The sequence below is a fragment of the Actinia tenebrosa genome, unplaced genomic scaffold, assembly GCF_029948245.1.
Source record: "Actinia tenebrosa isolate PJP-AT-01 unplaced genomic scaffold, QUT_ActTen_1.0 PGA_scaffold2__45_contigs__length_23673736, whole genome shotgun sequence".
Lineage (NCBI taxonomy): Eukaryota > Metazoa > Cnidaria > Anthozoa > Actiniaria > Actiniidae > Actinia > Actinia tenebrosa.
The window spans coordinates 18624212-18650764 of record NW_028292579.1 but is presented as its reverse complement, the minus strand read 5'-3'; the positions used below and the strand labels follow the sequence as shown (position 1 = coordinate 18650764).

The following is a 26553-nucleotide window of genomic DNA, read 5'->3' as shown; positions in this document are numbered from 1 at the left end:
AGACCGAGACAATAAGCAAATAGACAGAAGGACAAACAAACAAATAAACAAATATACAGACGGACAGACAGACAATAATAATAATGATGATAGTCAAAATTTATAAAGCGCCATATGGCGCTAGGATAATTTATTTCTTGGATTTTGACTTCCCCTATGGAATACAAAGAATTTTAAAGGAGGAAAAAATGAAAAATCAAATTTCAGTCGTCGAAGTCCTATTTCGTAACAATGACGTCATTGTCAGGCCGGCTGCATCACATGATTTAAGTTCTTCCGCAAGATGGCGGATCCCAACCAACAAGAAGATAATCTCTCTCCTAATATTGAGGAAAATACCAACGACAACGCACCACTGTTGCAGAATCAAGAACGAAATGAGCCTCCGCCACCCTTTAATTCTGGATTTAATGCTCAAGGTAGGAAAATTTGGCGCTTAAAGAGGCGAAAACTATTGCTTTCCAAACGCGTTCGTACAACTTGAATTTGTGTTCTTCTCGTAAAAAAGAGAAAAATATAAGCTTTTTTAAATGCTCAGATTATCGTTATTTATCTATCTAACTTTCCTTCCAGTGATTCATCATTTCTTTTTACTCGTAAACATCAGATTCACGTCAAAAAACTTGCAAAATTTCATAATTTTACATGTCAAATTTGTGTCGTTTGTACTTGGATTGATATTGGGCAGTTGCATTTTTAGTCCGCACACCCCCTATTGAGGACATTCGGAAAATCCAAGGGAGGGGTGGTCTGTAAAAGTTGGATTTCCAAGGTATGGTTTATTGTATGGTTAATTGGAATCCTGGCAATGTTGTTAAAAGATGGATAACTCAATGATAGAAATGAAAGGGGTCAATTAAAATCGTCAATTATCCTTGGGAAGATTAATTAATCAACTAAAATTAATAATCTAATTAATTTACTGGAATTACAGGAAGATGGGAAAGTGTCAGGTTTTCAGTAAAATTTCAAATTTTTTTGAAATATCTGCTTTTACTCAATGCAAAGCAAATATATCGGAAAAAGTGGCAAATCTTATTATCGATCGTGGCCCACATGGGTATATACCTGATTTAGATTCAAAATTTTTGGTTTTAAGTGTAACATGTAGACCTTGCATACGGCAAAATGCAACTGCAAAGAGTATTAAAACAGTATACAATGTTTAATAGTTTGCAAAATTCAAAATTATGAGGTAAATTCTAAGACACAAACATAGTAAAAACTAACAGTATTGATTTATTACATGTAAGTTCGAATTTGTTCATGTCTTTTCACATTTCATAATTTAAAACCGAGTACACATATTACAGCTGGTTCAGTTGGGGTAATCCTTGAAAATAAACATCCCAATCATCTGTTATGCCTGGCGGGGATACTGAAGATGGAACCAGATCGTAATCGTAGTTGTCTTCCTCGTCAAAGTCAATTGGTTCTTGGGCTTGTTGGTATTCTGCATAGAACGTTTCTTGTCCAGGGTCGTCTTGCTCCTGATATCGATAGCTATCACTTTCTTCACTGTCATCGTGGTTTTCATTGTCCTTGCAGTCTTCCGAATCCTGTGCACTACAGGAGCTTCTGCTACCGACATTTATTTCTTGATCCTTTATAGTATCGTTTTGTTCCTGAATTTATAAAAAGACGCGTATAAATTTACTTTTTTTAGTAATATTTAGATGATACTTCAACACGTACAACGGCAGCAACAACGGCATTTGAAAACACTTCCGAATAGACGGATAAAAAATTGGCTTGAAAAAAACAACCAAGGTAAAATAGTTTTCATAGTTATCTAGCGACAAACAAACTTCATAAACATATTTTCAAAATCAGTTCAAATTCAATCATTTCGTATTAAAAGTAGCAATGGCAAGCCGAATGCTTTACATGGTCCAAAAAGAGTTTGTTGTGGGTACCGAGTCTTGGGTCAATAGTATTTACAAAATTTTGAATCAGGTTCCCAAACGTGGACAACATAATAGACTGAAATGACACTGTCACTTTGGGTCTTATAAAGTCGCATATGATTGATAAGTATATAATTACTTGTCGTAATGAAGACGTGAATGTTTGCCAACCTCGGACAATTGATTCTTACTAACCTTTAGTTTGCGCAGATGACTATTCGGGATAATTCCTGCAAGAGTCCGGGCAACGTTTTCGCTTTTGCATTGTATGCAGTAAATGCAAGGCATGACAATGCCACCTCCCACTTCAAATAAACCTTTGTTTGATTCTCTGAGGCCGGCTGTGGGGGAACTGAAAATAGTAAAAAAAAATCGTCGAGCTTTTGCATTTTTATTTTTATTTTGTTAATTCTTAATATGAATTTTTACTTACCACACGATGCACAACACTTGCCCCCGAACTTTAAATGGAGCAATAAGTCTCGCCAGCTCTCTTGGCATAGATGCTTGGATAGTCCCATCCTTACTTAAAACAAAAAATGCATTCTCATCATGCACGGAATTCATTTTCGTCAGAATATATTCTTTGCCCACTTCAAGCACAGCTTGAGTGGCATGAAACCCTTTTAAAACGCTGTTCACACCAACAAAAAGAGCGGACATATTTTAGATTTGCCTTATATATTAATATTCGTTGATGCACGCTCGTAGTGAGATGTGTATGGCTAACACTGATTGGTTTGATCCTCCCTATTTCCTGCGGATATGACTAATACGCCGAGTATAATGGGTGGGCTGTTTTCGCTAATTGGATTTCATCCGTAGGGAAGCATAAAAGCGCAAGTTTATAAACTATACTCATCACCGAGTAATCATGGATGTTTTGACTTTGATAAATGATGAAAACGATGTGCCTTCCAGTTCTCTTTTTGAAGTTAATCCAGAATGTTTTCTTTCGGATTTGAGAACTAGAATAATGGAAGAAGTTCCGGATTTGCTGCCCCACGATTTTCGATTCCTTTTTCCTTCATCTGGCGTTCGTATTTCCCTACGACAAGAGGCACGCGTCGCAGTTAAAGCGGTCTCATACACTGAGGGAGTAGGCCACTACATGCGTTTTGTTGAGGAAAAAAGAGATCCTACATATCCTCCGGAAAAGAAAGAACAAACCGTCTTCGACCTTGGTGAATCAGTGTGCCCACCCACATCAACCTCTTCTGTGAAGCAAGTCTGTGAAAAAGAACCAAACAAGGAACCTATCCCTGAGCAGGCTACTGTAATGGGCCTTAAATCACCCGAAGCATGGCTACTTAAAGGGATCAAAATATACAAGGAAAAGGAGATTGAAGATGCACGTGGCAAAGAAAAAGAAAGGCGAATCTTCTGGAATGCAAAGGCCAAAATTCTTGCCAAGTCTAATTTGAAAAAAACTCAAATTCATGAGGAAATACACAATGCTTGGCGATTAAAGAAAACTGAAATCCTTTTAGGAGAAAGCAGTGGTGTCCGTATGGCATCCACGAGTATGAAGAAAGGAACATTAGAAAAAAATAAAGAAAGAGTTCAATTAGCTAAGAGAGAGTGTGAAACTCTAAGTGACAAGATAAAGGAGCTAATGAAGACTGAGTCTGCCAAGACCGAGCAACAGATGATTGAACTAAGAGGACTCCAATCGAATTTCGATATAGCTCGAAGTACCCTAAGAAAAGCCCAAGACGCTTTAAGAAAAAACATTAAAAAATCAAGCTAAATACTTGGTTTAAATGATATCTTTGTTATTGTTCATTCCTTTGTTTACTTTGATTTGAAATTACGAATTTTAGTAATCTTCTATATAGCATAATTCAATTCCATGACTATTTTTAGGATCAATCCCAGAAGAAAAAATTATGGTGCTATGAACATTTTTGGTATAATTTCTAAGAAACGAAATGTAAGAAAAAATGAAGAATAATTTTTTTAATTGCTGGTTCTGTTTTTGCTGGTCACTGAGCCCCGTCCACACTATGCCGGATAAATTTGAATCCGCAACTTTATTTATCCGCTTAGGCATTCCGTCCACACTAGTCCGGATGAATCCGGAACAATTTTCCACCAAAAACGGAACTTAACATTTCGTAACCGGAACGTTTCGAATACGCTGACGTCATGACTTCATGTGATTTTCCTGCCCGAGTCCTTCTCGGAAGCGATCATAGGCATGTTGTTGTCGCTTGTTTTGGTTTAAGCATCGCACTTTATAAAATGCTTTCGATACATCGACGTTGTTGCTATGCAATAGACCCCAACGAGTTCAAAAATACAAACCATACATCATCATGACCCTTAACAAAAGCTCTATTTATTACGGGCTGATTTAGACATTTTAAGATTAAGACCTTTTTCCTTCGTGTAAATAACGCTCAAATAGCGGGAAGTTGGCGGGAAGGCTAATAATTTACCGCGAGCTCAATTTCGGATTCATTGTCAAAGTAATTATGCATATAAAGATCGAAAGCAACTTTTAATCATATTTCTGTCAGAGGGGTCCGACAAAGCTCTATTTCCGGTATTTTGTAATCTATAAGGATTAACACAGAAAAGTCTGTGTGTTCCGTGAAATCTTATGCAAGCTGTGATTTCCGGTTTCTTCTCCAGTATTTATTAACACCCTCTCTTGACCCAATATTCATTTATAATTTTTATACCGTTAGTATGACACAGAAAATGTATGCAACAGTGCATGTGATCGACGAAAACCAAGATTTAGTTATAGAGTTTCCGAGCATCGCTCTAGATATGACGCTTGAGAAATTAAGAGAATTAATTTCTAAAGAAAAACCGCGCATGAAGGCAATCTTCAAGTTCACCCATAGAATGGTAATGATGAAAAGGTAATGGTACAACGATACCATAGAATGGTATCGTTGTCCACGAAACAAGAGAGCATGCTGCGGCTGCGACAAGTGATGACCAATATTGAAAATTCCCAGCCACCAGCGTCCCAAGTTCACATGCGATTTACTGAAAGACCTTCAACATCGGGTAATTGTTCTGCTCCACCTCAAAAAAGATGTTTTGATCCTTCCGAATCCAATTTGGATCCACGGAAGCGAATGAAGACCTACAGCAAGATAGAGATTGATACGCCAAGCATCACCTGGTTTGAGCGGCAAAGAAGGGAATTTTGGAACGATTTTGGAAAAAAGATTAGCAGGCATCCCATTTATGGTTCGTGGTCCATTCAGGAGCAACATGGAATAATTGACACTGAATGGACTCTAAGATACACAGAACTACTAAAAGTAGAAGCTGATAAACACTTAATAAATGATGAAATAGGCGAGCAGAGGAAACGAAACCTACTGAAAAATATTGAAAAACTTTCGAAGGCAGATTTTGATCGAAATGCTTCATATCAAAGAATTGTAGAGCTAAACCAAGTCACTGTAGAAAATAAGGAAATCATTGAAGCTGAAGAAAACGTACTTCATGACTTATTTTCTAAGCTGAAACTTGCTCAGGCTGATCTAGTGAAAAGCTTAAATTGGGTAGGCCAAGGCAAAGCTAAATATGAAGATGCGGGGACAAATGACGGAAAAATAGAAGAGCTCACGCTTGATGAAACTGAGGGGCTGGCAAAAAATATCAAAGAAGAACATGATATTGATGTTTTGTAAGATCTTATGTAAATAGTTAAGAAATTGTAATTAGTTTTTCTTGAAAGTTTCTATTTTCTCGCATTTATGGAATGATTCTATCATAGGAATAAACATCATTTTTTTGGGCACATACTATTTGATTTCTTTTATTATACGGCCAAAATTTCTTAATGTACAGCTGCCAAATCGGGGTTTGCACAATGACCGACTCAGTAAATGATTTGCACAATTATCACGGTAAGGCGAATCGTCGCACATAGATAAAAGTCGGCATTGTTTTGTATTTATCACTTATTACTTCGGTAGTAGTAGAAGTGAGTGCTTGCATCGGATTACGGAGTTACTCAATTTAAAAATGAATATTCCAAGTGAAAAAACCGTCAGCGCAGATTTGTTTACTTTGAAGCGAGCAATTGAAGCTGGAAATAGAGATGTTGCTCTTTACCTTGTAGAGGTATATGAAAAATATCTCCCGAAGAGTGATCAGACAAGCACATGGGACAGCACGTGGAAAATTGATGAATTATCTAGGTGCATAATGCCAAGAGATATTCCCCCCGATTCCACACCAATCAAGTCGACTGGCAACGGAAACTGTCTCTTTAATTCTGTTTCTTTACTACTATGTGGAGAAGAAAATTTAAATGCTGTGCTTCGTCTCCTGACCGCTGCAGAGTTATTCTTAAATGCCGACTTCTACGCAAATCATCCAAGGTAAGCAAAGACAACAGTACATGCCGAAAAAGCAGATATTCATATTAAATGACAGAAATAATAAATATTCCACTCTAGTTGATCAGACATATAAAGGCTTCTGGTTTTCTGTAAATATATGACAAGCGAAGCCAAATTTAAAACTTTGCACGCCAAAGTCCCCACAAAGTTTTTACCCTGACACCGGAAACAACAAATGTCTGGTATTTTGAACAGGGTCGCACTAGAGATCTATACCGATTTTTGAATGTCAACGTTCAACAGAAGTAGTAACGGGCGCGTAATCAAAGCGTACCTAAAACTGTGCTTATTTGTTGTCCTTCTTGTAGTTTTGACTCTATAACTTTTAAACAAATTGATTTGGTTTTACACGATGCGATATCTGAATGTCTTAAATCGAAATGTATCAACCCGCAGTCACTAATAAACTCGTAATTGATAGAAAATAATCTTTTTTTAAAGTTTTGGTAGGATTGTATCCTTTCAGAACACATTTTAGGGGCATAATAATCGCTCTCTGGTTTTATTCTAACAGCCATACTAACAAGCGATGACAGTTCTCGCTGCGATTTCTATTGTTTAGAGAAACTTTGACCAAAAGTTCCAGCTTCGAACATGTTCGACGGCTCCTTTGATAATTTGGTCGCTTGGCAAATTTTTCGTGGACGGGCAAACTTACGGTCGCACTAGAAATCGTCTTGCGATGACAGATTCAGTCGGATTAAGACACCAAATTCTACCAAACCTAGTGCGACCCGGGCCAATCACGATATGTTGACAGAAATATGACAGATACTGATTTAGTCTGTAACTTCGTAATTTTTTAACTTCCTAATTTTGTAACTTCGTAACTTGTAATGCTATTTCCAGGGAACCGAAAAGTCCAGTTTCTACCCTTGCCGACTTCGCCATTGATATTTCAGTCAGTTGGCAAAGATTTGATGGACGTTTAAATCTACGTTCGCACTAGAAATTTGGACTCGTGACTCCGGGCGCCAACAGTTAAAAAAAAATTTCAAATTTCAAATTTCGAAAATCGATATTTATTAGATTTGAAATGGTTTCAAGAATTTATTACTTTAATGAAGCTAAGTGCTCTAAAATAGATTCCCGCGAAAAGCGATAATTCCTTCGGTTAGATCTATATGAAGATCTGGTCAACATTTCTCGTTGAACCTTTGTTTCTGGCTAAAAAGTGCTTTGCTGCTTAATTCTTTAAGCGAATTTAAATATGTAGCTCTATGTTTTGGTCTCCTGGTGAAAGGAATATTAGAAAATTTAAATTATGCAAAGAAAATTAATATTACATGTTATATATATATAAATTAATTAATCTCAGGATTTTGTACGATTTTAACATGAAACATATAACTTTACCAACAAAGGTTTACAGACGCAAGTACAAACTACAGCACAACATCGCTCTTTGTGATGTCTCTGTCGGTCGACGTAATGGATGGACATAAAAGACTTCATTGCTTAAAACAACAAGCAACACAAACATGTATACAAAGAAATTGGTCTGGTTTAATACATATGATGGCGCTTTCATCTATCGTTGGTATACCAATCTTTTCCGTATATCCAGAGTTAAATCTAGCCATCAGACCACTTTTCCATGGCCTTATTAATCCTCGTGGTAAAAAAAGGGGCGACGGAGTACTTCACATAATGTTTACTAGAGACGGCAATCTTGATAACAATAAAGGAACAGCATTCCAGCCGAACCATTTCTGCCCTATTTTTCCATCTCAAAACGATACTATTTTTACAGAGTTTGATTTTCCACCACTAGTACCTTCTAGCACTGGCAAGAAACAAAAAAGAAACCCTTTACCACAGAAAAAAAGGAAACAAGAGATGAAAAAGTGCTCAATTCCGCGTGCCTCTGTGTATATAGATCTTGATAGTGACGAGAACAGCAAAGACAAAGATGACGATGGTGTAGATAATTCTGCTCTTGCCTCCCCTTCCTGTGCCTCTGTACCTCTTGTGAATCTTGATAGTGACGAGAACAGCAAAGACAAAGATGACTTCTTTTACGTTTCAATGCAAAGTTTGTCACGGTCTTGGTATAATACTAGAGGTAACCAATTGGAGCTTCGTAATACCAATGACGAAAACGTAAATCTTAAATCTTTGCTATCTCTTCCATTAGTTTCACGAAAATGGTATCGCGCGAGGGGAAACAAGACTGCGAGGCCTGCAACTAATGTTCCAAATAAAGATGTTGGAAGAGGAATAGCAATTAATAAAAAACACGAAGAAGAAAATTTAAGATATCATGACAAACCCGAAGACGTGCAGATAGCTATGAATGCAGTCACAAAGAACTGGTTGGGAAAGCGAGGTAGATTGGCTGCAAAGAATTGGAGTCGAACGGCGGAAACGAATAAACATTCAAGAAATGGAGGGAACGGGTTTCAATTTGGTATTGCGAAAGGAACGCTGGAAAAAAACATTAATGATATAGTTACAGAGATGTCTATTAAAACTGGAAGTAAAAGAACAGCTGAGTTATCGGGATTGCTGGCTGTGGGAAACTTTATCAAATCTTCTGCAGTCATTGCGGTTCAGGAGGCAGGAAAAGTATACGTCGCAGCCAAACAAGAAAGTGAAGGAATCTTCTCAGAGAAACCCCGTGCCATGCCTTCGTCATACTTATTTTCTTATTTCGGACGATACTTTAACATTGTACAATTTTATCTTAATGGAAAATCGTACATTATGGAAAACAGAAACCAAACGTTCGAGGTAGTAATAGAACAGTTGCAAAAATTATCAATTGATTCCCAATATTCCATGAACAATGACATAGATCAGAAAATCGGAGGAATTTTCAACAAGTCTCTGGAGATGATGGATACCAAAAGGGATCGAGACATTCTTAAAGGAATTTTCGCACATGCTACAAGTGTTAACTTCGTTTCAAAACTCCAAGGCGTAAAAAATAAGACCGCAGTAATGAATTGCAGAGACGAGCTTAAAGGTAATATTTCAAAGTTTCTTGACATCAAGATTACGTCCCAATGTGTCCGTAACGACATGACAAACAGTCAGCAAAGCCGTCTCCAGAAAAGAATAATCAAAGCTAGAAAGGATAAGGAAATGAAACTCAATATAGAAAGTAGAGGAAGAATGATGAAGTGCGAGGAATGGCCTGAGCTAGCAAGTGTTTTAGAGTACGTTTTTGGTGAAGCGGATCAAAGAGAAAATTCAGGAGGAGGATTAGAGGCACACCCCCGACTAAAGAATGATGTGTTGTTTAGAAGTAAAGATAACAACACTTTCATGAGGCAAGCTTTAGAAGTAATTAACGCCGTTTCACCTCCCTCTTTTCACATTTCTCTCAGTACTTGTTTCAACTACACAATGACATATAAAAAAAATTCTGCAAGCGCCTTAAGACATCATCATGGAAAGGAAGTCAACGCTAAAATTTCCTTGCACCACCAATCCAAAACTCTTGTAAATAAACTTGTAGTAAATCTCCACTACAGCACTGCCAATGTAAATTATAGTTGCGATTTAAGTGACAAAAGAAAAGACAACGTACTTATTGATTCTAAAGATGCCAAAAAAATTGTATGTGGTGAAATAACTCCTGTTCAAAAGCCTGGAAAAGCTTGGAAGACCATAGAGTGCCCAGACCACGATTGGAACCAAAGCAGAACAGATGCAGTGACACCTATGACCCACCTGTTCATGAAGACGTTGATAACAAAACGTGAAAGCATTCCGTCCTCTCTTACTGTTAATGACCTCCATTTGAATCTGCATAGTTCTAACACTCTTCTTCATGTTACTCGTACTGGAAAAGCAGTGACGCTTTTAAATCCATCTTTGTTGGAGCCCGATACAACTATAAAATTATTTAATGAGCTCTTTCTTCTGATGTCAAAACCGTCTTTGGATTGCGTTTTCCGGGACCCCTCGAAAGGAAGTCTCAAGACAATTTTTGTTTTCATTGTCGACAACGGTCCAGCTGAACAGCCAGCAAGTCCCCTGGTTCAAATGCTCCTTGTTAGACTTTTACGTCTTCTTAATCTTGACAAGATTACACAAGTATCTTTTGCGGAATATCACAGCAAGAGAAACTTCGTTGAACGTGTTCACGCCATCGAGGACGAGGCTCTATCTCGCCACGGGCCATTTTCGGCTCACAAAGTTTACCAAGGCCAAGTAGACCCCGGGTCTAACAAGCACAAAGAGAACATGGAAGCAATGACAAATGATGTTATTTCCTGCCTTAGCCAGGCAAAATATGGGGGGGAGGCGTTGGAGGCCTACAGGGGGATAAGGTCATCAGAATATATCTTCAACGACGAGGAACGCTTGAAAAACTTTCTGTCGCTTTCAGAAGAAAATAAAGAAGAGTGTGATTGGTCATACAAAGTAATAGAGGAGAGCTGGGTTTGGAAAGACATTGAGCTAATTTGGAATTTGAAGCAGGAAAATATTTCAGGAAACTATCTGGATGACTACCAGATGATTAATAATAATTATACTCAATTTAGAACTGCTTGGGTTGACAAGTATGAGGCTACCTTTTACAGGCCAAACGAACAGTGGCGAGGGGAAGCACTGCCAAGAAAAGAAATGCAACCAATTCCTGATTATATGAGATGGCTAGCTACTGGTGGAGAACTTCATTATCTGTCATTTGATAGAAATCAAATAATCTGCGGACCCTGGGACGAGTCTCCAGGGCTCTTCAGACCTGAGAGACTTCTGGATATAATGAGTGCGATGAATTGTGACCCTCCTGAGAGTGTCTTTCCTGCAATATCATTTTTGGTGTGGCTTCCTGAAAAAGAGGTTGCTAGATATTTTCAAGAGGAAGGGAAAAGAATATCAACAGAGGTGATCGAAGATCAAGAAAGGGAACGGTGGAGGAGACATAAACGGTTCTCTAAAAATGTTGCAACCTTAAGGGATGTTTGTAAAAAGATGGGTCTTTCAACAAAAGGGCAGAAACACCACTTAGTGGAACGAATTGCAACGTCGGAGGGAGACGAGCCACCATTAAAAGAACAGATCTATAATGGACATTTTCAGACAGTTCCATCATCCATACCACGTCTAAGAAAATTACCTGTAGCGAAGCTGAGGTACATTCTTCACTATCATGGCTTACCAACCCAAGGTAACAAAGAAGAACTGTGCCTGAGGATATTCTTACTGAGACAAAACCGATACCAACTTGCCTTTAAAAGCCATGAAGACGAAATAAGAAGAATGCTTTCTCTAATTCCTAAAATTATTTTAGAGGAGAGGAGAATGGCAATATTGAACCCAACTGACAAATTCAAAAAAAGGACCCACTCGTCAAATATCAAAGATAAAAGCTTCCTTCCAGTTCCTGACAGTGTCGATATAAACAATATCCATTTAGAAATGTTAAGACCCCTGTATGATTATTTAAGTATTTTAAAGGAAAGTCGGAGACAGAAATGTGAAACGCTACAAGCCAAGCCGCTATTTAATCAAGATATGCCAGAACCTGAAGCTCCCGACCATGAACAATTCTTTGTGGTCGGGAAAAAAGTGAAAGTCAAGTGGTCAAGAGAAGAAATTGGAGATAGTGGTTGGAAAGTAGGATGGTACTCTGCAGCAGTCCAAGGTTTTTCCATTGAAAACGACACAATAGACATTGTATATTTTGCTGAGGAGGAAAGTGTATATACAATATGCATATCAGAATATTTGTCAAAAGGAAAGCTGATGCCCGTACAAAAGTGAAGACCGTTATAACGTTAATTTGGCTGTTCTCATGTCCAACCATGACGATGATCTGGCTGTTCTCTTGTCCAACCATGACGATGATCTGGCTGTTCTCTTGTCCAACCATGACGATGATCTGGCTGTTCTCTCGTCCAACCATTAAGATGATCTGGCTGTTCTCTTGTCCAACCATGACGATGATCTGGCTGTTCTCTTGTCCAACCATTAAGATAATCTGGCTGTTCTCTTGTCCAACCATTACGATGATCTGGCTGTTCTCTTGTCCAACCATGACGATGATCTGTCTGTTCTCATGTCCAACCATGACGATGATCTGGCTGTTCTCTTGTCCAACCATTAAGATAATCTGGCTGTTCTCTTGTCCAACCATGACGATGATCTGGCTGTTCTCTCGTCCAACCATTAAGATGATCTGGCTGTTCTCTTGTCCAACCATTAAGATAATCTGGCGGTTCTCTTGTCCAACCATTAAGATAATCTGGCTGTTCTCTTGTCCAACCATTACGTTGATCTGGCTGTTCTCATGTCCAACCATTACGATGATCTGGCTGTTCTCTTGTCCAACCATGACGATGATCTGGCTGTTCTCTCGTCCAACCATTACGATGATCTGGCTGTTCTCATGTCCAACCATTACGATGATCTGGCTGTTCTCTTGTCCAACCATTAAGATAATCTGGCTGTTCTCTTGTCCAACCATGACGATGATCTGGCTGTTCTCTCGTCCAACCATTAAGATGATCTGGCTGTTCTCTTGTCCAACCATGACGATGATCTGGCTGTTCTCTTGTCCAACCATTAAGATAATCTGGCTGTTCTCTTGTCCAACCATGACGATGATCTGGCTGTTCTCATGTCCAACCATGACGATGATCTGGCTGTTCTCTTGTCCAACCATTAAGATAATCTGGCTGTTCTCTTGTCCAACCATGACGATGATCTGGCTGTTCTCTCGTCCAACCATTAAGATGATCTGGCTGTTCTCTTGTCCAACCATTAAGATAATCTGGCGGTTCTCTTGTCCAACCATTAAGATAATCTGGCTGTTCTCTTGTCCAACCATTACGTTGATCTGGCTGTTCTCTTGTCCAACCATTACGATGATCTGGCTGTTCTCATGTCCAACCATGACGATGATCTGGCTGTTCTCTCGTCCAACCATTACGATGATCTGGCTGTTCTCATGTCCAACCATTACGATGATCTGGCTGTTCTCTCGTCCAACCATTAAGATAATCTGGCTGTTCTCTTGTCCAACCATGACGATGATCTGGCTGTTCTCTTGTCCAACCATTAAGATGATCTGGCTGTTCTCTTGTCCAACCATTAAGATAATCTGGCGGTTCTCTTGTCCAACCATTAAGATAATCTGGCTGTTCTCTTGTCCAACCATTACGTTGATCTGGCTGTTCTCATGTCCAACCATTACGATGATCTGGCTGTTCTCTTGTCCAACCATGACGATGATCTGGCTGTTCTCTTGTCCAACCATTAAGATAATCTGGCGGTTCTCTTGTCCAACCATGACAATGATCTGGCTGTTCTCTTGTCCAACCATTAAGATGATCTGGCTGTTCTCTTGTCCAACCATGACGATGATCTGGCTGTTCTCTCGTCCAACCATTAAGATGATCTGGCTTTTCTCTTGTCCAACCATTAAGATAATCTGGCTGTTCTCTTGTCCAACCATTAAGATAATCTGGATGTTCTCTTGTCCAACCATTACGATGATCTGGCTGTTCTCATGTCCAACCATTACGATGATCTGGCTGTTCTCTTGTCCAACCATTAGGATGATCTGGCTGTTCTCTCGTCCAACCATGACGATGATCTGGCTGTTCTCATGTCCAACCATTACGATGATCTGGCTGTTCTCTTGTCCAACCATTACGATGATCTGGCTGTCCTTTCCTGGCGTAAGACTTCTCTTGATGATGATAATCAAACTGACCATTGGTAGATAACAAAGATCATTCTTGTCATTGAATTGAATATTGAAAAAATAATCTCTGATCTGATTAGAAGCGCTGCATTCTAGCAGAATTCAGTTTCATACATAAACGTAAGGAACTGTTTCAAGTTACACCTAGTTGCAAGAAGGTTGTCATAGGAAGAAAGAACTTTTGTAATTTAGTGAGGATTTTAATTATTGATTTACTGTTAAAGGAATGTATTAAAAAGACAAAATAAATCACTGGAGCTGATCTTTTTCTTTTTTTTAATAACCAAGACATTCCTTAGGATTATGGTCAATCACTAATAATTTAATTATTAAATTCCTCACTAAATTACATAAGTTCTTTCTTCCTACGAGGCTTCTTTCAACTAGGCCGTGTATGTAAAAGCAGTCGAAAAACAAAAAGAATGTAGTTTGGAAATAATTTGAAACACTTTTCCAATAAGGTAAATTTTTAAATAAGACAAAATACATATTTTATGTCAAATAAGGGAAAGGGTGTTAAAATTAAGTAGAAATGTGAGGGGTATTAAATTTGGAAGTGGAAATCCAGTGTAGAGGGGGTTTGAGGGCACTGGAAAACCCAGAGGAGGGGGGTATTAAATTTGGTAGTGAAAATCCAGGGGAGGGGGTATTAAATTTAAGTGGAAATCCAGGGGAGGAGGGGTTTGAGGGCACTGGAAAATCCAGGGGAGGGGGTATTAAATTTAAGTGGAAATCCAGGGGAGGGGGGGTTTGAGGGCCCTGGAAAATCCAGGGGAGGGGGGAACTGAAAAGTTATGTCCTCAATAGGGGGGGTGCGGACTAAAAATGCAACTGCCCATTAAAAGTTACAGTGTTATCCTTATGATGATAAATATTTAAGAGATTTTTGACTCTCTGTCTTAGTTAATACTTACAAGTGCTCTATTTCGTTATGATATCGAAAAATGTAGGTCAGTTAAAACTGTAAACATTGTAATTTTATTTTATTTGTTTTCGTTCCTTCTTTGACAGATGTTTTCACACTGCATATTGAAAATGTATGATATTTTTTTATTCCAAATTTTACTCATTATTCAATAGCAAACTAGGAATCAGTGTGCTTCGGTTTTTCTAATGATTATTATTAAATATTTAAGTTCTTTATTTGTTCAAAAGACTTTGGATAACTATTTCAAGTTGCTAGTTGCTCAAAGTAACTCATGAAATGAAAGGAAACATGGTCAAAGACTCCAAATTCAAAGCTCAAATGCTTGCGCATGCGCGGATCTTGGCTCCAAACTTGAAATTGTTCACCTTACGTTTTCAAAAGACGTGAGGATTTTGAGTAACTTTGAGTATCAAGTATTATCGTTGCAATCCGTGCAATCTAGAACAATTTAGCTGTTTATTCATTTAGTTTTATTATTTTTTCCTATTTCTGAGTGGTTATTTTTGTTTTGGAAGCCTATTTTATACATTTTTATCGGTCGAAAACGATGTAATTATAATGGCTTGTCATGGCGGCCGCTGCGAAGGAAGCGGTCAGAGAATATACTTGGACATTCGAGTGTACAGTTCTTGGTTTTCTTGTAAGACCAATTGTGGATATTTGACCGATAGTGAGAAGAAAAGAACTTTACCTGAATTGTCACCTCGACCTCTGGAATCGTTGACTCATTTGTCGCCATTAGTTCGCCATCTGTACAGTTAACTTGTTATTGTTACATAATTAGCGAAAGCTGAACAGAAGAACTCATTCAAATTCCTTTAAAACACAAAGTTTAAAATTCCTAACGAGATTCTCCCAGGAAATCTTTGAGTTCATGACCCTTACAAATCTTTACATATCATTAAAGTTCATGCATGCACGTGTCGTGACAGTGCTCATTTAACTTACTTGCAAAATACTTGTTTCAGATTCTGTTCCAAGCCCAAACTCACCCCCTCCAGCCTACTCTGAAGTACCTCCACCCTACACACCAGCTCCAGTGGGTGCCATTCCGGTAAATGCTGAGCCATCGGTCATCTGTAGAGTTTGCCAACAAATCATTTACATCCGTGGTAGAGAACAGCAAAGGGTGGTCAAGTGTTTCAACTGCCAAGAGGCTACAGTATGTATCACTTTGTTTTGGTTTTTTTTCAGGGCTGAAAATGATGGGAGTTATTTTTTTCCGGTCCGGTATCCTAAAAAATCGTGCATTCTGATTGGCTGTTTGAGGGGCGGTATTTTGTCAGTATCTGCCCGCGCTCACAGTTCGGTATCCTTTGCCGCTTAACGACAAAACAAAACGATTACAAAAACAAGTAAAATAAATATGGGAAAAAAATTAATAAGTTATTTACCGTCCTATAGTCGGTCCGGATAGGGAAAAACTGAGCCCTTTGGTCTTGAAAACGCTCAGTCCATATATTCAAGACCACGGGCACAGCTTTTCCCTATCCCGACCTCCAGGCCGGTAAATAACATATGTATGTCATTGGACTCACGGTTCGGTATCCTTTGCCACTTAAAGTGTATATGACACGAAAACATTTCATCGTTTAAAATGTATAGTTTGTTAGTCGTAATAAATATATCGTAATAAAATGTGTTTCAAAAGCTTATTTCTTGAGATATGTGAGAAAATTAAGCCCAATTTGTGACGTCATTTTGTTGACACGTACTCTAGATTCAGTAGTAATGCACAAAATATAAATTGTAAATCGTATAAAATAACAACAAAAGGCATATTTTATTCAACTTCATTTGATAGCTTACGTAGTACTCTTCAAATGTTGGGAAACTGAAAAGTGTACTACCTGAAATTAAGATTCTACATTCAAACATATTTCGTGTATTTGCAACTAAATCTGGAGACTTGTAAACAAAATGACGTCACAAGTTGTGCTAAATTTTCTTGAATTTCTAGAGAAATACGTTTTTGAAACAAATTTAACCGTGATATTCTTATTAATGCCAATAAAATACACATTTTTAACATTAAATTTTTTTCGTGTCATATGCACTTTAACGACAAAACAAAACGATTACAAAAACAAGTAAAATAAATATGGGAAAAAAATTAATAAGTTATTTACCGTCCTATAGTCGGTCCGGATAGGGAAAAACTGAGCCCTTTGGTCTTGAAAACGCTTGGTCCATATATTCAAGACCACGGGCACAGCTTTTCCCTATCCCGACCTCCAGGCCGGTAAATAACATATGTATGTCATTGGACTTGGTTTGCCTAGGATTGGAACTTGTCCTGGCAAATCCTTGTCTTACTGGTCATTTTAACCAGTAACATCAAGCCAGAACAATATATAACTGAGCTAAAACTAATTTGGCTGGTCGTCATTGTTTTTAGCCCTGTACATGTTCCATTAATTTTTAATTTTTTATCGGCAAAAGAAGACTTACTACTGATATGTTATAGATCTTTCTCTAAGTCTGTGGTTCTTGAGTGGACACTGAAACCAGCACATGATCTGAGTATTACTTGTCAAACAATATGTTTAGTAGCACAGAATGAAGTTTGTATATGTAATAAAAGCACAGACCTTCCCTTTGATAGCTTGAACATGGTGCATAGCTTTGGTACAAACAACTTTTGTTGAAGAATCATCCATCCATAAATATTATCATACCAACCTACAAGACAATACTAGATCTTTTGTTTGTAAACATACCTCATGTGGTGTTGTATTTAATTTACCAAAGCTAGAATGCTTCCTGTAGAACTCAGAATAGGGTTGTCATGAAAGCGGGGTTAACATATCACTGAAACTACTCCAAATTGTCAAAATCTAACTGCATGTATATCATTCTATTACAGCCAATCAAGCCACCTCCCTCAGGGAAAAAGTATATTCGCTGCCCATGTAATGCACTCCTGACTTGCAAAGTTACTTCAACAAGAATTTCATGTCCGAGGCCAAATTGGTAAGAAAAATACAACATGCATGTTATGTATACAACTATTTCATAAAAAACTGAACAGGGCAATCTTAGACTAAATAGTTTTTATGTTTTCTGGCTAGAATTTGGAATTTCTGAGTTGTTTGAAAAGTTACTCTGTCTTAGATTTCAGATGACTCGAGATGCACATAACTGGTCATGTGTATGACTGCATGGTCACATGTATTATTATACATTTTACTAAGTATCTCAATTCTGATTGGTTGAGAGCCCTCAGCCAATCCCTGATATCGTGTGAACTCGACATGATATTTATCATGTCAAGTTCATTCAAAGTCACGCTGTGGTAGCTTTGTTTTTATTTATTATGTGTATTTATTTCCAGAATTATGTACAAAAACAATTATTTAAGGAATCCTTAACTTATTTATCATAATATTTTATGAAGAATTCTTAAAATGTTTCTAAATTTAAAAATTTGCGTTTTTCACACTACATCATGGCGTCCATAATTCTTGTCTCTATAATTTAATGTTCATGGTAATGTTTTTCCAGTATACAAAATGTATAATAAAGCAACATTGTTGAATTCGGTATCGCATAATATCGCAAATATCAAGACCTTGGCTGTGTTATCTTGATAATTTACGATATCATGCTCAACCTCATCCAATAATTGCTTATTATTGGTTACATGTATAATATTTTACCAGTTTGATCAGCTATTTATAAATATGCCCTTGGGAAACCAATATACCCACATTAATTGCCTCTTGCCTTTGTTAATAAAATCTCAACAAAATTAGAGAAAGAATTCAATTTATTTCAATATTTCACTAGTTACCATGCTAATTTTAATCTCAGCAATCACTATAAATGATTTTTAAAGGGCCACTTGGACGAAAATCGCTCCAAAATTAAAACTCTTTCATTCGAGCTGGAACTTTGCTGAAATAATCTTGAATACATTAAGAACCACTCACTGAAATATCTTTCTGATATTCGAAAGGAAAGGGCCAAAATTTTACGATTTATTTTCGTCCGCCATTAATTTTTGTACTCACGGCCAACGAGTTATTATGTACAGCGGTTTTACGCTGTGACGTCATTTACTCAACCCCTGCATGTTAGCGTCGTTTTGACTATACATTTCTTGTTAAATTACCTGGAGTTTATTTGATGTTTTAAACGCGTTATCGTGAAAAGAATAAGCTAAACAGACTTTTTTAAATCTTTGATACCTCTTCAAATATGATGGAAAGTCTTTTGGACGCTCGCTTTGTCAATCCTGAAGAGTTAGAACCAGAAGTTATCATGTATAAAAGAGAAGATGAAGCCGAACTAGAAGAAGAAGCAATGCTTGGGAAGATGTTTTCATAATAATTCCTTACTTTTATTTCATTATTTGTATTTGCTACGTACTGTCCATGATATAAAGATCTTAAATTTGAAGTTTCAATGTAATCTAATAGCGATTGTTATGAAAAAAACCGATTGCCTTTTGAATTCTGCGTTGTGATATAAAGATTTGTGACAATATACTTAGATCTATGTGCCGAATAATTTAGAATGTGAGCTCGTAATTCTCCTAGCTGATTTACTACAGAACAGTTATTATTTGCTTCAAAATGTTTATTATGCATTGAATAGGTACAATTATACGATTATCTAATATCATCTTTGTAAAAGAACATGTCAAAGGTTTCTTATTTATACTCGCGCGACAGCGGCGTCTGTCACTCAGCTCGTAAATTTTTCTTTCATTGTGTCGGATGTCTCGCGGACCCAAATTGTGGGGTTGCTCTTTGCCCTTGCATGTAAATATACCTTGAAAAGTTGTTATCCTTAAAATGACTCGAATAAATCCCGAATATCTCAGTCACTTCGCGCGATGGAACCGCTAGAATCTCGTCCATGCGTCCTACTTTGTTGTGATTCTTGGCTTGCCGAGATGTATTGAAATTTTCGAATTATGATCGTCAGTATTATTGAAACTGAAAAATTTCAGCGCCTAGACATTGTTTGGTCATATAGTAGTTAGGAAACCGAATGAAGCATTATATTTTTTCTGAATGAACCAAATAAACCGAGTTTTACGAATATGGCACATACATTAGCCACCAATGTTTTGGTTTGGGTTGAGTAAATGACGTCATAGGTTACTCGTGCCAGTCTTCTTGAGCCGAATTCTGTGAGTCAAAGAAATTAATGGCGGACGAAAATAAATCTTAAAATTTTGGCCCTTTCTTTTCGAATATCACAAAGATATTCCAGTGGGTGGTTCTTAATATGTTCAAGATTATTTCAGCAAAGTTCCAGCTCGAATGAAAGAGTTTTAATTTTGGAGCGATTTTCGTCCAAGTGGCCCTTTAAAAATGCTCACAGGAATTGCCTTTTGGTAGCATTAATGTGTACATGATAAAAAAGAGGCTTTTACTGCTTTCACAAATTTAGATTGTTAATAAAGAATGATGCTTTGAATACAGCTGTGGCACATTCTCCCTTAGAACATAACGTGAAAGCCTAAAATCTAATTAATGTATGCTTATTAAATTGTTTTATTTTAGTAAAAGAATAATAAACTTGGCCGTGAGGACTGCATCTGTTCCATTGACTACAACCACTACAACAAGAGGCAGATTCAGAGTGACTTGTGGACACTGCAATGAAATATTTGTGGTAAGCGAAAATGACTTAAACTCTGGTAATTCTGGTTGAGTGCAAAGTAATATTGGCTATGCTGTTGTGGTATAAACCTGCCCTTTTATTTCTGTTAATTTGTTGTTACCTTTATTCGTGGCGAAGTAAATGTCTACAGTAGGAAGAGGAAGGTAAAACTAGTGTTCTGGTTCTTTGGGCCAGATTCATGACCTAATGGTTCTCGTGTGAGCAGAGTATGTTGTCTCTCCCTTGCCCTCTTTCTCTCTCTCCCTTGCCCTCTTTCTCTCTCTCCCCCCTCTCTCTCAATTCATGGGTTATTACCTATCTATCTGATTTGATTTTTTTTTTTTGATGTCTTCAGGAAATATTAATGTTAGAGTTTTATATGATGATTAGATGATGGTGATGTTAATGAAGGGGCATGGTGGTTGTGTTAATGATGATGGTGATGGCAGTGATGATGATAGTGATGGCAATGATGATGGTGGGTTATGGTGGTGGTGGTGGGGTACAGTGGTGGTGGTAATGATGATAGTGACGGCAGTGATGATGATGGGGTATGGTGGTGGTGGTGGGGTACAGTGGTGGTGGTAATGATGATGGTGATGGCAGTGATGATGATGGGGTATGGTGGTGGTGGTGGAAATGATGATGGTGACGGCAGTGATGATGATAGTGATGGCAGTGATGATGGTGGGGTATGGTGGTGGTGGTGGTAATGATGATGTTGATAACAGTAGGTATTGATTATAATAGCTGTACTGAATCATAATACGTAATATTTCTTTTAGTTCCACACAACTACTCACCTAGCAAGGTGTCCACACTGCAGGCGTGTGTAAGTACAATCTTCATATTGTTTTACCAGACCACATATTTACTGGTATATATGTCAGGCTATCTGATAGAGACTGTAAGGGTGCGATTTCTTACTATCAACCAAACATTTTATGCTATCTCACTTTTCCTAACATTTCACTTTACCCCACACTACATGTGGTATTAAAAGTTATGTGGATAATTTTTGTCTATTCTTTAAAGTTCGTCTGTTGGCCCAAGTTTTGCCAAGACTCGTGCTACGATTTTTGCTGTAATTGGTTTTCTTTTCCTGGCTGCTGGAGTTGGTGTTACAGTTGGCACCTATGAGATGGCCAGGGAATCATCAGGTGAGATTTCATTAAAAAAGGAAGGCTCTTTTTTGGCGTTACAAGGCACTTGAAGCATGAAGAAAATAAAACAATAGCCAAGAATAATAAATTTGGAGCTAAGCGATACCCTGCAAAACAATAACCCTAATCCAAAATACAATAAAGCTTGCTACACCAAGAAAGACCCAAAATTACTAATTCACCAAAACGTTCGGACATTGTTCTCGAATTTCCATACAAATGTACTGATTCTAAATGAACTATTCACTTGGTTAATGTTTAGTTAGTAAATTATCATTTTTCTAGCTTGATTGAAGCTTTTCTTACTGCTGTTAAGATAGCGAACTAAAGAAATAGCCCCTACCTAAATTTTCTCTTTAAATTCAGTGAATTTGTGAACTTTTTGTTGACCGTAACACAATCCAAGCTAGCGCCGTAAAAGGTGAATTAGGTCAACTCTGACAAAGTCGGTTAACCAATCATATTCTTCTCTCCCTTGCTACAAGGGCTAGTCCCTCCAAATACAGTGGAAACAGGTTCAGGGTTCCCAGGGGTCACCTAAAAGTCAGGGAAAAGTCAGGGAATTTTGTTTCAAGTTAACCATGAGTATCCGTGTGATACTCATACTGTTTGCAGTTTTCGAATAGACTGATAAATCTTTTCCAATAATGAAAAAAATATTGAAGCATTTAGTATCATTTATGCCGGACAGTATAATTATGTTGGGTATCCTGTGTAATATGATAAGAGCAAGGCCTAGATAAAAGTTAGGCATGTGTCCCATGCTTGCCCAACAAGGTCAGTGAAAACTGTTATTTATTTTCAAAACGGCTGGGAACTCTGAGGTTAATACTACCACCAAAGGGTAAAAAATTTATATATTAATTTATGAATATGTTTATTGAACTGTGAAAACAGGAGGCGATGAGGAAAAAAAAATCAGTGGCATTTTTACCGGGGGGGGGGGGGGTACTCCCCTATATTCGCTATACGGTTACGTGCAGCCAAATAGGGTATGGTTTTCAGCGATTCTACTCTGGAACAGGGTATATAAAATCGCACTCGCTCTGACACAAGGTATATGAAATCATGCTCTCTCCTCTCTGAAAGAGGATATCCATTTTCACAATACTGGAAAAGGTTATGGTTTTCAGCGATCTTGCTTTGGAACAGGGTACATGAATTTCAGTGATTTTAATCTGGAACATAGTTAGGGTTCAGAGGGCTCAGCGGCACATCCCTACCCTAAACGGGCAAGACTAACCCCCGGGCATTTTTACCTTAGTTACTCACATTCTATCTCAATCCATAATTTTTGTTTGTATAAAAAAATATTAATTTATTATTTTAATATGATTTTTTATACAAATATCTTTGCCTTCTTCAGGTATATATGTGGTTTGGATAGGAGCATTCATTGCTGGAGTATTGAATTTAATAAGGAGCTGTTACTACTGTACTATGACAGTAAGCACCATTCGAGGAGAAATATAAATTTTAAAAAAGCACGAAAAATTTTTTTTATAGAGTTCTGTCAATAGCAATCACAACTGGCAGTTTTAGGTAAAACAAAAACGAACAAAAAAAACAGAATACAGAAAATGTGTATTTTCAGGTTTGATATTCAGCAGAGCTAAGCACAAAATGATGAAGAACATTCCAATGCTATATTTCAGTTCAATCACTTTCCCCTGATTAGGGTTTTGAACTGAATTGAAATATAGCATTGTTCATTGTGTTTTTGCTTCTTTTCTTGGTTGAATAACTGAATATGCACATTATTTGTATTACATTATTTTAGAACTCTGTTATGCATTAGTATTTCTTCTACTGGAATATCGTGTGCAGTACTATCCTCTGACAAAGTCCAGAATACAAGCATCTGAGTTATTGTTGCACAGGGTTTCCTGCATAGTGCATTAATTAATCTTTCTAGTTAACAATTAGACATATCTATTTGTCTGTCCTTTTTTTTGACGATAAATTATGCCATCACATTGTCAAAGTAGTGTGGATGTGTGATGATAGTGTGATGATCCGCATACTACTTTGACAATGTGATGACGCAATTTATAGGTCTATGAGAGGACAGACACATAAAAAAATGATGTCTAGTTGTTTTTAACAATAATAAAAAGGAAAAAAACTTCTCATTTTTAGCAATCAAAATGACCAACGGAAAGAGCGTGCGCTCATTGACGTCAGCTTTATCTGTCTGTCCTCTTATTGATAAAAAATAACCAATCAGTGCACAAGAAATTTGTAAGTTATTGTAAAAAAATTTGCTTGAGTGAGTGACCACAAACCTGGCATGGTAGGATTATGCAATAATCTATTTCAGGGGCAGATCCAGGGGAGGGGTGCAGGTAGTGTGCACCCCTCCCTGGTTCCATTTTGTGCCCCTACTTTGTTGATAACCAATACTGTTTTTTCCTTTTGATTCTAAGGGGTGCACCCCTCCCTGGGTTAACTTTGTGCTTAGCACACCTCCCTGAACAAAATCCTGGTTCTCCCTGTATTTACTGTAAGTTGAAATCGAGCTGTTGTTTGGAGGTCACTCAACTAATTTCAGAAAATAACTATAATTATGACAACTGGTAGCTTTTCTAGCACGTGAGTAGAAATTAGTTACAAGTCACTTGCCAAAGAAATTGAACCACATTGTTAGTCATGATACTAACCTTGTCTTATGGGTACGCAATAATGTACATTACCACTTTGTACCATCAAATTTAACAATATTTAAACACTTTCAAATTCAACAATGCACTGCAATGCCAACTTGGCCCAATTATTTCCTTAAGCTCAAAACGGCTAATGCTTGTGGAATTAGTTCTACACAAGAGTCACATTTGTATCATAATGTCATGCAAGTTTTAAGTAAGATTATGCTGTGTTACTTATATGTTACTAGGCATTGGCACTAAGATCTTCAAGTAATATGATACAGACACGAATATTGTATATTGCTAGACAAACATCTAGGTTTGTTCCTTTGTGTTTCACTAAAACTTTCAAGATAAAAGTGAATCTGCCCAAGAAAATCTAAGTTAAAGTTTATGCAAATAAACATTCTGTATCAGAATTAATACAGCTCTTCACGGTCATGATTTCTATTGTGCTTCCCTCATGAACTGTTCATGAGTATGTTAAGTAACTTTCAAATCTTAAGATTTTATTAGTAACATGAAACAACCTGGGTGAGCAATAGCGCAGCGCAACTTTGACATAAAAATGAAGACAAAGGCAAAATTCGGACAAATAAACTTACAAGTTTACTTTCAGCAGATAATTTTCACAGCCAATCGCAGTTGATCTTAGTTTACATGGGTTATTATTGTAACTTTAAGTAAAAATAATAAAATCGGTTTGTATAATCCTCGTAGCAGTTAAACAGAATGCAATGTTTGTCCGAATCTTTAAGCTATTTTTAGAATCAGTGCGCTGCGCTATTAGTTATGGGAGCTTGTCTAACTCACTGATATAATTGGAATTTAGCTTGTTAGGATTTGTGGAGGGAGGAAAACCTGAGTTTGATAAACAGGATGCATTGTGGTATAGTTCGAGTACAAATAACACCATATAAGGCATCAAGAAAATAGATGTTTGTACCGAAGCCAGACTACCATGCACCATGTTTGCTATCCAGGAAATGATCATGACTGTAACAAATACTGCTTCATCTGTTATATTGATATAATCAAGAATTTTTTTTATATAACATTATTATTTTAAAAAAACCAATACATTTAGAAATAGCTAGTAAATAGAAGTAATATAGTTGAAAAAAAAATTATTCAACACAGAATCGAGTTCTTTTTATAGAATGCGGCAAATAAAATTTATCACCCAAAGTTTGTGGAATGTTTTTTTTGAGGGGGGGGGAGGGGGTTTGGGGGAGTTGAAGGTCCTTGATCCTAGCCTAATCCTTAAAATCTAACTACTTTGGGTGGCATAGATGTCTGGGGCTGCATTATAAATGTCCCCACTGTTTAATGGAATACGTATGCACAAATACAAAATAAATATATAAACACAGATATAATCAGACATACAATAATTGCAAAATGAAATGGTGAGGCATTTGCCACCCCGTTGGTATCCAGGCCTTGCTACAGGCCTTTGGTTGTGTGGCCAGGTGAAAAATAACTTTCCTTTCCTTTCCTTAGGAACCGTTTATAAAGTATTGGTTGGGAGGAAGGGGGGACTGTGGATTCTGGGTCTTAAAACAACACCCAAATCCATTAAAGGATCATTCATGGGGAGGGTGGGTGGACAAAAAATATCAGATGTTAAAAATCACAATTCTTATGCAACATCATTGTATGCCATAGAAAGCAAATCCCACCAACCTCCCCCCTCCCCCCCCCCCCCCCCCCCCCCCCCCCATCCTGCAAGACTAAGCCCAATATTTCTTTGGGATCCCCTGCATAACTCTCCCGGATGAACCAGGAGTCTCCACATTTTGGACCGTATCTCCCGGTCTCCAGATTAGAGTCTCAATTCTCCCAGATAATCCCCGAAGCTGACCATTTCTTGTGAGACTCGACTTTCACAACCATAAAATTCCGATTGTTTTGTTTTGTTTGTGTTATTTTAAATCGCTAACAAAATCATTGTAATATAAGTGATAATCGGATTGGTCAGAAATAAACCAATCACATCAAATGTTACAAAGTGAAAGACATCTTTTCGCGTGCTTTTTGACGTGCTGTGACATCATTTCCCTTCCCTATCAATTCTCCAGATTTGAATATCTTGGGGGTTGACAGCCCTGTATATATAACTCAATTATCTCAAGACCCACTTTTCAAGGCCCATACCTCCCATTATCTATTAAAACATGTTTTAAAATTTTTCAAATCTTTTTCATTTTATACATAACCATATATATGCATTTTATGTCAGCTATGGTTTC

The 26553-nt window shown here is 37.4% G+C and overlaps 3 protein-coding genes across 3 annotated transcripts; 2 read left to right on the top strand and 1 right to left on the bottom strand.

The window, feature by feature from the left end:
* The first annotated feature begins 266 nt into the window (after window positions 1-266).
* LOC116304727 (type 2 phosphatidylinositol 4,5-bisphosphate 4-phosphatase) lies at window positions 267-25489 on the top strand. Its single transcript, XM_031714505.2, has 7 exons — window positions 267-419; window positions 15846-16039; window positions 17744-17850; window positions 20394-20505; window positions 21279-21325; window positions 21529-21653; window positions 23023-25489. Exons 1-7 carry the CDS (start codon window positions 284-286, stop codon window positions 23127-23129), a joined length of 828 nt encoding a protein of 275 aa, XP_031570365.2. The 5' UTR covers window positions 267-283; the 3' UTR covers window positions 23130-25489.
* On the bottom strand, window positions 1147-2609 carry LOC116290010 (uncharacterized). Its single transcript, XM_089033859.1, has 3 exons — window positions 2341-2609; window positions 2103-2259; window positions 1147-1625 (listed from the first exon to the last, which is right to left on the bottom strand). Exons 1-3 carry the CDS (start codon window positions 2568-2570, stop codon window positions 1308-1310), a joined length of 705 nt encoding a protein of 234 aa, XP_088889985.1. The 5' UTR covers window positions 2571-2609; the 3' UTR covers window positions 1147-1307.
* Window positions 5904-12154, top strand: LOC148909492 (uncharacterized). The gene is made up of 2 exons (XM_089034404.1): window positions 5904-6262; window positions 7648-12154. The coding sequence occupies exons 1-2, from the start codon at window positions 5904-5906 to the stop codon at window positions 12002-12004; spliced, it is 4716 nt and encodes a 1571-aa protein (XP_088890530.1). The 3' UTR covers window positions 12005-12154.
* Window positions 25490-26553: the final 1064 nt, after the last annotated feature.

Coding starts and splice junctions, on each gene's coding strand:
- LOC148909492 (XM_089034404.1), top strand. CDS start 5,904: ATGAATATTCCAAGTGAAAAAACCGTCAGCGCAGATTTGTTTACTTTG. Junction 6,263..7,647: donor TTCTACGCAAATCATCCAAG/GTAAGCAAAGAC, acceptor TTACCAACAAAG/GTTTACAGACGCAAGTACAA.
- LOC116290010 (XM_089033859.1), bottom strand. CDS start 2,570: ATGTCCGCTCTTTTTGTTGGTGTGAACAGCGTTTTAAAAGGGTTTCAT. Junction 2,260..2,340: donor CAAGTGTTGTGCATCGTGTG/GTAAGTAAAAAT, acceptor TACTATTTTCAG/TTCCCCCACAGCCGGCCTCA. Junction 1,626..2,102: donor GTCATCTGCGCAAACTAAAG/GTTAGTAAGAAT, acceptor TTATAAATTCAG/GAACAAAACGATACTATAAA.
- LOC116304727 (XM_031714505.2), top strand. CDS start 284: ATGGCGGATCCCAACCAACAAGAAGATAATCTCTCTCCTAATATTGAG. Junction 420..15,845: donor TTCTGGATTTAATGCTCAAG/GTAGGAAAATTT, acceptor TACTTGTTTCAG/ATTCTGTTCCAAGCCCAAAC. Junction 17,851..20,393: donor TCATGTCCGAGGCCAAATTG/GTAAGAAAAATA, acceptor GTTTTATTTTAG/TAAAAGAATAATAAACTTGG.